We start from the raw sequence: 12,224 nt of genomic DNA, 5'->3' as shown, positions 1-12,224 counted from the left end.
TTCCACAGGGAAAGAAAGAGGTTTGGGTATTTTTACTTTAAAATGATTTTCATGAACATGAAGTATTCGAATGACTTCCACAAGTCCTGTCTGAGAGGTGAATGGATTTATATGGAACAGTGCTGTTTTGTCATCTCCAGACCTATTCCCAGCCCTGCAGGGAAGTGATGAAATTTTATTCATTTTTGTACATCTGGAGGAAGGGAGTCGGCTAGATCGAGTACCTAGAAGGTACCAGGCACTGGCCGAGGTGCTTTACAGATGACATCTCATTTGAGCCTCACAATGTTGTGACATAGTTTTATTTCCTTCTGTTTTAAATGAGGAGACCGAGGCCAAACCTCAATGCTCTGTACATATTGGGTACTCAGTACCTTGCACTGAGGTGTGCTGGTCAAGAGTGGGGTCTTGATTCCTAGATCTGAGTTCCTGCTATTCCACCTACTAGCTGTTTGATCTTGGACAAATTATACGTATAAGTGTCAGTTTCCTCAACCATAAAATAGGGATACAAACAGTCATTTAATCACTCTACAAGATGAGCATTATGTGTGACATAATCCATGGAATGGGTTATTATTTTTTTATAGTTAAATGGATGGGTAGATAAATACTATTATTAATTTGCATACGGCCATGAACTGTAGGGTAACCATGCTCCTTCATCCACCACTGAAAAAGGTTGGGGCCCAGTAGTTGACAACATTCTGTCCCTGCTGACCAAGGTGCAGGACTATATGATTACATTTGGAGCTCTTAGGGACCTAGCTCTGGGTCTCTTCATCCTAGTGGCCTCTGATTGTTGGCTGCCATTGGTGACCGGGAATTTTAGCTCTTTTCTGTATCAAGCTCATTGAGCTCAACTTCCTTGTGTATGTTGAACATGCACATAGTGATGGATGTTAGACCCATTGTTGCTGCTGTTGATATTTAATTCCATGGTAGTTTTTGCCAGTGAAAATCACTCTTCTAGAATATGAAGAGGGCTTTCTGCAAGGTGAGAAAATGGTGGCAAGCCCTATCCTGTGGTGCAGAGGACAAATAAAAACAAATAATTTCCAGAAGTTAAATCTTCACTCTCCCCGAGGCTCCCTAGGTACAGTAGTTTATTTTCATTATGTCTCTTCTAAAGGCAGCACCAATATTAACAATGTGAACAAAACAAACTAACGTTTTTGTTTGCTACCATCTGAAAGTTCCTTAGGGTCCATAGACTCATTTACGAAAATTCATGTGTGCAAAACTCATTTGCAAAAGCAAATAAATATGTGATCACAAATGCTCTTTACCTGGCTGGCCTAGGGGACTAGCTGAAAATGCATTTGTGCCTTTACATTTACTCTCTGATGCTGCTTAGCAGTCATGCGCCTCCCGGCCTCTTCCCCAAATGTGCTCCCAACAAGCCACGTTACGTTAGGTAACTTGAATGTTTTGGAATCTTGGTGTAACTCTGATGGTTGTTAAGTTGCTGTACTGATTTGTGACTTTCCTTTTGCTAAAAATATTATTAACTCATTGTGCCTTGTGGCCTTGAAAATATCTTTGGAAGTTTATTCATTAGAATGTCCAGCCAGGGAGACATCTCTGTATTTAGTTAAGTTTGGACTATGTCCCTTTGGGTTTATATATACTGCTTTCTTTCCTGGGGAGAATTTTGGCTACAAGTGTGACTCAGTGATAATATCTAGAAAGAGGTCAGGAAATGTGAGTCGAGAAAATTAGAAAAAAGGAACCCTTACTTGTAAAGTAAATAGTACACAGGAATAACTAAAAAATACCAGAAAATTTTTTAAAATCTCAAAGTCTTTGGGGTTGCGTTTTCCATAGCAACTGAAATATATGAGTCAAGATGAGGCAAGATAAATACATATCTGCCAGAGTTTCTGATGGACAGCTGTATTTTTTGTTGTGTCTTGTTTTTGGCTGATTCGTTGATATACTCATTCAGCAAGTATTATTTCTTGAATACCTGTATTTTCCAGACTCTACTCTGGGTGGCAGGGATCTAAAAATGAACAAAGCCAACAAAAACCTCTGCCTTCAGGAAGTGTATATTCTAATGGGGGGGGGCAGATTTAGTGGAGTAATATTTTGAATATTTTATTTCTTATTTTTTCCCACTGGGTATTACTGATGATATTTTATCATAAAGTTATTGGGTGTCGTTTATGGTCTGAATCCTAAAGTATAATTTTATCAAATGCAGGAGCCCCAGAATTTTTAAAAATAGATTCTTGAAAATTGGTAGAAAAAAATGACATTTGCTTTCTGGTTAAACCTTAATGGAATTCATCAACTCCACTTAAGATATTTTTTCATGTGGCAACATTTTTCCAGTCTCAGAGGCATAAGCAGTCATCTTTTTGAACACTCGTTGACTATGTGGCTGCACTCTGGAGACACCTGGGTGCAGGTGACACTATTTCCCAAAGGTGGTACCAATCAGCATAGTGCTGGGTAACCGTACGGTCACCGGCTCTAAGTGAGAGTCATCAATCACTGATTAAAATTTCTGCACACGGGTGAGTCACCAGTGTATGATGTGAGAGGTATAACAAGTGCTTAATAACAATTAATAATAGATTTTATGAATGATGAATGTTTTTCTTTTCAAAAAATTATATTAGATCAAAAATCAAAATTACTCTTACAGTGATGTTAGAAAAACATCAATCTCAATCTTCTGTTTTCTTATGTACATTCTTGGATAGGAAGGAAAGGAAAAATTACAGATAGCTCCCTGGAAATTAGGCAGATTTCCGGGTGTATTTATTGAGGATTGTAACAAATGCATCTCATAAGTCAAGAAGGAACAAAGATAGAGACTGCTAGCCTTGATATTCCCCTAATCTTTCTCCAAAGGCCCTGTCTAAATCCTTAGAGGAGCTGCTAATTGCTAATGAGTTGCAAAGTTGGATTTTACATTTCATCTCTTCTCATTTCTCTTCTGCAACCCCCAGATGGAAGTGTCAATCAAGAGAGAAATGCCAAAGGTGGGGAAGGAGAGAAAAGATGAGGCAAAGATGAGAGGGACAGTCTATTCCAGGCAGGTAAACAGCTGTTGAATAAATGAGGCATCTCTTGCCCTAAGGAACATGTAATGAAATAAAATAGAAAATGAGTTCATTTCTAACTGTTTCTATCAGATTTCCCCATCTTCTTACCCAATTCTCTGTTATCTTTTGCTGTATTTGGTCCTTGCAAACAGAAAATCCAGCTGTTTTCAAAGAACACAATCAGGTTTGTGTTTCAGCCCGTCTTGCCATCTTGATGTAAATACTATCAATTGCAGCCTGTCACCTCTTCCTCCACTGAATAAGTGAATTGCTTCCCCACACTGGAGTTCCTCTAAAGATAACACCAGCTGAGAAACTGCATCTCACGCTAGGAATTCTAGCAGCAAGGACTCCAGGAGGCAGCCAGGACGTATACCACAATCAAGTAGTTTCCACTTCCCCAAATTAAAAAAAAAAATTGTATAAGGAAAATAGCTTGTTGTTGGACCCGCTGGAGGAGAAGATCAAACATATAGTTAAATAAAATGAAAGCATTGTTGCTTATTCATCTGGCTATAGAAAGAACTCCCACAATTTTGGTCTCAGTGGGGTGTATGTCCCTGGATTCTGAGCCAAAAGTGTATTTGTTAAATAACTTTGCTCTAACAAGCTGAGAATTTGCACAGAATAACTGTCTGTACCTGCCCCCAATTAAGTTTGTCTATGCACTTTCTACTGTCTCCTCTCTGCAGGGGCAAGGCAGGTTTTTCAGAATCATCCCCCCAGTATCCCCCCAGAGTAGGATTTAACCATATAGGCAGACAGATGCCTCCCACAGCTTTCAATATTTCCAAAGAAAGTTCTTAGTCATCTCGGAGCAACATAGTGCACCAGGGAGTTTGTCCTATTGTCAAGCCTAAATCCCCATGGTGACCACTTCAGCCTGTGTCTAGTACTGTCCCCACTGTACACTGTTCCCTACATCTTTTATAAGGCTTTAGTTTGCCATTCCCTGACCAGAAGGCAGAATCTGCAGTAAATGGAAACGACTGAAGCTCGCATTTGTTTTTCATCAGTGAATTAAGAATCTGTGAATAATAATTTTGGTGGTTGTTGAGAATTCCATAGTCCCAATTAATTCCATATAAATGGAAGAGACTCCCTAGATATACAATTATAATATTTACATGTGATTAGTCTTTTGAGGCGTATCATCTTGTTGGAGTTTATACCAACATAAACTGGTTTCATTTTTTTCCACTCCTTGCTTTCAACTGTATTGTGTTGAATCCCACTTTCCTACTGGGAAGCAAGTTCCTTAGCAACATCTAATTTCCTGTCATTTTCAATTATTAGTATAGTCTCAAATGGGTATTTAAGACGTGGTCTTGCTCATTTAAAAAAGATTAATCTCAAGCTTGATTCAAAATATATCCTCCCCCCCCCCACAGTTATTTGGAGTGAATGTGTGTGGATGTGGTTTCGGACGGGAGGTGCTCTGGTTCTGAGAAAACTTTCCTTCCCTCTTCTAAGACCTAATTCCTCTGGAGCTGGGGGCTGAGAGAAGGGAGGAAGGAGGCCAAGTTCTTTTTACATGACTGCTGAAATATCAGAGATGGACAGGTCTCAGGCCATACTCACCCTAGTTTAGGTAGATTCTTTCTGACAGGCTGTTCTCTGTTCAAATGGTGGTCTCTGCATAGTGTTATGTATAGTTTTCTCGGGACGGACCATTCCCTCTACCTCCACCCCTGCCTAAATGTGCCCTGCCTCCCCTTGGCCTTGTTGGTGGTCACACTACCAACCCCTCCTCTGGGTTGGACACACCATGGCTTGGGCAGCCCTCAGAGCTTCTTCATGAGGGGTGATGGGGGCCACTGGGGTGTTCTTCTGGCTCCTGAGAACTGAGCAGAGCTGGGTGGGCTAGGGCTTCCCCATCTTCCTCCCAGGAACACCACATTGGATCCAGAAACACCACAGAGATGTCTAGATTTTACTGGGCATTAGACTCCATGTTCACGTGAACCTCAAATCACAAAGGACATATGCCAAAGGACCCCTTTTCTTGCCCATGGTCCATTATCCTCCTGGGCTTTCAGACAGTACCAGGGCAGCACCAGGGAGGGTCTGTGGTCCTGCTGCTCAGCAAAGGTGCAGGTGAGACAGTAGATGCCTGACCCTACTTCTCAGAGATGTTTGCAGTCCTTAGAAGTAACTCCTGGGGAGCAGCCTGCCCTCCTGACTTAGGGAAGAGGAAAGAACCTGCCCTTTCTTTTTGAACACTGTCTTCGAACAATGCTGAGTGTCTCTTATTCCCCGTTAAACTGGTGGGGTCAGGCCTTGGGGTGGGGTGGGAAGGGTGGTACAGGAGGAGTTTATTGAGTGTTGGGCCATTTCTGCTGGCTCTTAACAAGCCCTGTAAGGAGATGGCTGGCTCCAACTTCTGGGGGCTTTCTCTAGAATGTGGAATCCTTAAGTGACTTTAGTTTTGGACAAGAGCAGAGTTGTAGAATGCTGGAATACAACTCCTATTATATATACACTATAACATGTACTCACAGATAGATGTATAATGACATACAAATATCTACTGCAGGCCCTAAAAACACCAGCACACCTCTCTGGCTCCCTTCTCCTATGCAATTTATAAAAAACTCCACTGACCCATAAAAAATTTGCAAAAAATGAAACACATTCTTATATTTTCCATGACTATAATCTTTTTTCCAAATGTCAAATTTCAAGGTCTAAAAAAATATGGATGCCTTTGCATTCCTGGTGCCCTAAATGCATGTTTATTCTGTTGGGAAACCCAGCACAACCTCATAGTCTTACTGAAAAGATTAAATGAGTGAATAAGTATGAAAGTACTCTATGTGATCTACAAATACATGCTAGTATTATGATAACTTATAATTGTATACGAGATTTTCTATATATGAATACACATACCTATGAGCCTTGTTTAATTAAAAGTTTGGTATGTGAAAATAAGTTGGCATCTAGAATAAATTTTTAATTTGTATGTACTCATCAATTAAGACTACAGCCAGTCTTGAGCCAGACTGAGTAGGTTTAAGACTAGCTCCATGATTTTAGGCAAGTAGCTTAATCTGTCTGAGCCTCACTTTCCTCATCTGTGAAATGGAAATAATAACAGCATCTACCTCATAGAGTTTTTGTGAGAACCAAATGGGTTAATTCACATAAAAACATTTAACCTTAAAAAAGTATCTGGCACATAATAAGTTCTCAAACATTAGCTATTATTATATGCCTGTATTAACTACATGGAAAAATGGGAAGTTTCCTATTTTTTTGCATTTCAGATATTTTCAATAGAAATGAAATGGATAAAACCAGCTTTTACTTTATGACATCATTGATTTTTAAATATTTAATACCTTGTAGAGTTACCCAGTGTTGGGGGCGAGAGTGGCATGAGAAATCTCTTGATAGGACCGGAGGCAGACTTACCTGGGTTCAGGGTAACAGTGGTGCACTGCATCAGTCATTAACTCAAAGAGAAGGCCAGCTAGTTCCCAGGCAGGGCAGACAAGCAGAAACAGATGAGAATATGCATGAGCATCCAGATTCCTAAGGTTGTAAGGCTGGACATTCATTATTAAGTAACAGACCTGTATAGCTCTTTCTTCCTACCCTAATTCACACTGGGTCTCCTTCTGCATCTTGTATATTCAGCTCCTCTTTGAAATGCTGCATGCTTGCCCACTGATGTTTAATAAAGGGAAAAGTTTGAACTAACCATTCTTCTCGAATGGCTTCCCAATATTTCGGTTATTTCAGCCTCGTCGCTTTCCTACCTTCTAATTGTTCACAGCCCTTATTAGCTTTATTGGCTTACCGACCTCAAATTGATTTAGTTGAATTTTCTGGAACCAGAGGCAGACCATTTATATATTTATTTCCTTACATACTTTCTATTTTTATCTTTTCATTCCAAGCTTTCATTCTAAATTGATCACAGACGTGAGATCTTAGAAGCCTTGATCTTCCCAGCAAATATTTGCCAGGTTGTAATTTTTTATTTGTTATCAGCAACCAAATTTAAACAAGGCTAATCTTGTTCTAATTTGGTTTATATAAGCCGTAGTCTTGGTACTTAGAGAAAGTAAATGTTAATTTCTGCTTCTTTCTTCAGTACGTGTTATTCTGTCATCCTTCATGTACTACAGTTCATTTATTTTTTAAATAAAAATACTTTGGGGCAGTAGAAACCCCATTTGGACCTGAACTTTAAACAGAAGGTATTTTGATGGGAACACTGAAATATGTCAAGGGTTGGTGGAGGAGAGTGCAGCTCTCCTGTCTGATAGCCTGGTCTTATTATTGTCCTCTTTCTCTTTTTCACTACCTCAGGGGGTGCTCCTGAATGGTCCTAGCTCCTGGAAGGTGACTTGTAGCTGCATCAACCCTGAGTGACAGTTGCTCTCTGTGCGTGGGCTCCTGTGGGGACAGCCTGCTATAGGCTGGATTAATGGGTTGCAGGGATACAATTCCTAGTTTTTTGTGTGTACGTTTGGACTTCCGTGTGTTGTGCAGTTGCTGACTGCAAGGGCAGAGTTTCTGATGAGTGGCCAGGGTGGGTAGCGAGGGCATGCTGCAGGAGGCTGTTGAGCATGCCATGAGAGGTTTTCTCAAACTCTAATTCACTTTCAGAGTAGGTATCTTCCTCAGAGGCTAAATTCAGGTTCTGGTCCCTCAAGCACTAGTTTGCAAAAGCACATGTCCATATTCCCCTTCTTCCACCAGTCCCAGGTTGTATCAGGAGCTGTGTTCTTTGCTTGCGGCTGCTGGCTGCTGTTAGAACAGCGTTTCCTCTTCACCTTTCTTTTTGCCAGGGAACCTGCAGGTCCTACCTAGCCAACAAGTCTCAGCTCAAGTTGTGCCTCCTCCGGGAAGCTCTCTCTGACCACTCCAGTCCAGGGCGACCTCTCAATACTCCAAACCAATCATCAGCACACCACTGCTTGTGGACCAAATAAAGTTCTATTAGAACATAGTTACGTTCATTTTTTTACACATTGTCCGTGGCTGCTTTTGAGATACAGTGGCAGCCTTGAACAGTTGCAACAGAGACCATATGACCCACAAGCCTAAAATATTTACTTTTTGGTCCTTTACAAGAAAAGTTTGCTGACCTCTGTTCTAAACTGAGAGTCTTAGTGTGTGTACCTTTCAGCACAACCTGCGATAAATGCTCCTTATTTTGTGGCTCACAAAACTCTCACTTTTAAATTCAGCATAGCATTTTATTATTTCCCAGACATTTTGGGCACTGAAGAAATAATCTCAAAATTACACTTGGAGATTGGGGTAAGTCTGGGTAAGGGACAAAGAGAACTCGCAAGGCAATTTTATTTTCAGGAGACAACATTTATTTGTTACTATTGTCAGGTGATTGCAGAGTAGGCTCTCAGAGCACAGTTCTGTTCCTTCCAAACCAGAACTCATAACTGAAACTCTTCCTTGCTGCTGACCTCAGTTTAAGAATATCAATCTTAACACATTTCTGTAAGGATGTGTGAAGATGTAACTTAATTGAAAAATAATTTATATGTAAGTCCAAATACATACACACAAAATTGGAAGATTAGCATTTACTTTAAAAAGCAGTACTTAATGTGATCCTTTCAGACACTCAGGTGTTGCGCTGTGTGAGTCTGACTTGCTGTGGATATAAGATGCGAATATACTGAACTCAGTGATCCCAAACTGGATTCATTTGCGTTTCTTCTCTCCTGCTTAGTGGTCAGCCCATTCCCAGGGTGGAGTACACGGAAGAAGAAACTAAAACCTGGGGTGTTGTATTCCGGGAGCTCTCCAAACTCTATCCCACTCATGCTTGCCGAGAGTATTTGAAAAACTTCCCCCTGCTGACTAAATACTGTGGCTACAGGGAGGACAATGTGCCTCAACTCGAAGACGTCTCTGTGTTTCTGAAAGGTAAGGCTTCCCATAGCCAATATCCTCAATTGCTTTCCAAGGTCACACATCAGAGCAATGACTCTTTCTCTAAAAAGAAAAAATAGTGATTTTGAAAAGGAGACATTGAACCAACAATTGCCTGGGGCCACCTGCAGGAAGCAGAGCAGGGACTCCGGGCAGGGAGATGGACTCAGCTGTCTACACAGTTCAGGGGCTTGCTGAGGTCTCTCTGTGGCTGGCTGTTAAAATGGTAAGCCCCAAGGGATATTTGCATGTTCAGCTTTGGGCTTTTTCTGATCCTGGAACCACTCTGCTGGGCTGCATGGGTATGGGATGCCTTCAAAGGTGTCTTTTTATTTGCTTTGTTAAAAATTATGTACTGGATGAAAAACTATTATGAATAATGTTGAACATTAGTAACTTTCCTCTGGGGTAACTCAGTCAATCAATCAACCAATCAATCAATATTTTAAAGTATAATTTGTGTGTCAGGGACTGTACTCATTGCTGCTGTTACGGTAGTGAACACAATGGATCACAGAGTAGCCTCATTTCACATTCTCTGTGTGATCACTCTCCCGGGACAATAGCTAGGAAAACTTAGGGCTCTTGTGAGGCCAAGTTTCATGGTGGTCCCACTTTCTCTTCTGTTCTTCATTGTGGGTAAGTCTATGGGTTCTCTGCTGTTTTCTCTCTCTTCTTTCCTTTCTAGTACAACAGCTTGAAAAGCAACAGCCTGCTTCCTTGCCTGTAATTCCCTTCCCTGCCTGCCTTCCTTTTTTTCCGTCAGTGATGCTTTGTTCTCCAGATTCATCAGCCTTGCCTCAAAGGATTCTTCTGAACTCTCACCCATCTTCTCCCCTCCCTCCCATAATTAGTCTTTGAATTAGTGTCCTGTTTCGCTATAACAGATTGCCACAAACTTTGTGACTTAAAATAACATGAATTATATTGCCATTCTAGAGATTAAAAGTCTAAAATGAAGGAATTGGCAGGGCTCTATTCCTTCTGGAGGCTTCTATGCCCTTCCTTTTCCAGCTTCTAGGGTCCACCCGCATTTCCTTGGCTCGTGGCTGCTTCCTTGCATCACCCCAACCTCTTGCTTCTGTTGTCACGTGTCCTTCTCTGACTGTGATGCTCCCACCTCCCTCTGATAAGGACCAGCCTCACCCTGGTAATCTAGGATACTCTCCCCATCTCAAGATCCTTAACCTAATAACATCTGCAAAATCCCTTTTGCCATGTGAAGCCACGTGTTCACAGATTCATGGCATTAGGATGCGGGCATCTCAATCTGTCCTTTTCTTTTCATCCCTCTGCCACCACCCAGATTGAGGTTCCCATCATTTTACAACCTTGAAGCCTGTATTTTCTTCCCTTTACTCTCCCACCCATGGCTTCCACATAAACACCCCTTTCTAACACATTACCTGAAACATCACTTTCTTCCTGACGTCTCTGCTCAGAAACTATTAGTGGCTCCCTGTTGTTTTCACAGGGATTGGCAAACTTCTCTTCTCTAAAGGGCCAGATAGTAAACATTTTGGGCTTTGTGGGCTAAAATCAAGGCTATGATGTAGGTACTTATATAGACATTTAAATTCGTCCATTAAAAAATGTAAAAGCTATTTTTTGCTCATGAGGTTTACAAAAACAGGCAGTGAGCTGGATTTGGCCTGCAGGCCACAGTTTGCTGCCTTCTGTTTTATACGATTAAGTCTGAATGGCTCAGCCTTAAGCCAGGGTCCTGACCCAGCTTTCCAAGTTTGTCACCGGCTGTGACTGCCCTGCCAGTCCCTCTGCTCCACCATGGGTTTTCCACACCTTTGCTAAGCCCTGTCTCTTACTAGAAAAGCCGTCTCTTCTCCACCTACTCAAATTCTACCTATTCTTCAAGACTCAGCAAGTCCTGCCTCCTCCATGCATCCCCCTCTGATTTCATTTTATATTCTGTGTGTATCGGGACAGAGGTAGGCACAGCCGTCCAGCTGGTGTGACCAGCGCTGTGAGTGTGCCCATGGAGAAGGATCCAAATGTGAACATATCCACTGTATTTGTTTCTGAGGAAAAGAGATTGAGAACCACTGATCAGTATCACTTAATTAGCACCCAATTACATCATGCCTTACATTGTCTATATTCTCCCCTGTCATGTTCCTCTGTGTTTCCCACAGAGTTATGTGCATATTATATATTTATAATACCAAGGGCTCCATATATGGAGATTACTTTTTACTGTATTATTTCTCAAACTCCAGTAATCAGAATGTCATCTCTTAGTTTTTGCCATATCTGTCCCCTAAATTAACATTTTTATGAGAGGCAGTAGGGTATAGTGATTTGGAGCATGGATTCTGGAGGTAGAATGTCAGGGATTGAGTCCCCACTCTGCCACTTCCTAGCTCTGTGATCTTAGGAGAATCACCTTAACCTCTCTGTTTCTGTTTCCTCCTGTGTAAATGGAGATAATATTTTTATCTACCTCACAAGGTAGTTGGGATAGAAAACTAATTCATATGCTTTAAAGCCCTAATGTGCCTGACTTACATTAAGAATAGCAGAGTCTGAGTTATTATTATTATTATTGTTATCATTGTTTCCTTCCACCCTTGGTGAACTAGACAGGGAGCTCAGTTTGTATCATTCATTGGCACATAGCAAGTACAATGTAAGTGTATATGTTTTTAATTTTTTAAATTGACACTTAAAAATACCTACTTTATTTAAAAAAGAAACTTTTAAAGCAATGGTATCTACAAATTCAAATGTCTTGATATCATAGTTTCATATATTTTAAAATTTATATAAAAATAAAATACACAACTATTAAAATAAAAAAAATGTTCCTCTATGTACTGTGTACTGGTACTCATGTCCCACATGTGGGATATACTGGCTTAATTGATGTAATATAGAAAAAGAAGAAAATACACTTATCTTTTTGATATTCACTGGGGCACAATCCGAAGTGAAGGCTGTTGGAATGAACATAATGCAGTTAGAATTACGGGCCGAGGAGGCCTGAGAACAGGGTTATTTCCATGTAAGTATGAGGAATCCCAGAATGGACTTGTTCTATAAGCTTAGTTGATTCTTGCCTTTTAAGATCATTTCCAACCATTCTGAGGTGCTCTTCTAATGAGGTGAAGTTTTCAGAATGGGAACCTTTCCAATGCCGATATCAGGGATAAGAACAGCCCCCGGACATTATGCTAAGTGAAATAAGCCAGACACACAAAAATACTCCATTATCTCACTTATATGTGGAACCTGGGAAAG

At 40.8% G+C, this 12,224-nt stretch overlaps 1 protein-coding gene across 1 annotated transcript in view; it reads left to right on the top strand.

Moving 5' to 3' along the window:
• The window catches only part of TPH2 (tryptophan hydroxylase 2), a 94,689-nt gene that overhangs the window by 20,921 nt on the left and 61,544 nt on the right, over window positions 1-12,224 (top strand). The window contains exon 6 of the mRNA XM_045555235.1: window positions 8,767-8,963. Coding sequence (XP_045411191.1) covers window positions 8,767-8,963 — 197 coding nt within the window. The remainder of the gene's footprint in view (window positions 1-8,766; window positions 8,964-12,224) is intronic.

Source organism: Lemur catta, chromosome 6, assembly GCF_020740605.2.
Source record: "Lemur catta isolate mLemCat1 chromosome 6, mLemCat1.pri, whole genome shotgun sequence".
In the NCBI taxonomy this organism is placed as follows: Eukaryota; Metazoa; Chordata; class Mammalia; order Primates; family Lemuridae; genus Lemur; species Lemur catta.
The sequence above is the reverse complement of the archived record's forward strand: the minus strand, read 5'-3'. Positions and strand labels throughout refer to the sequence as shown.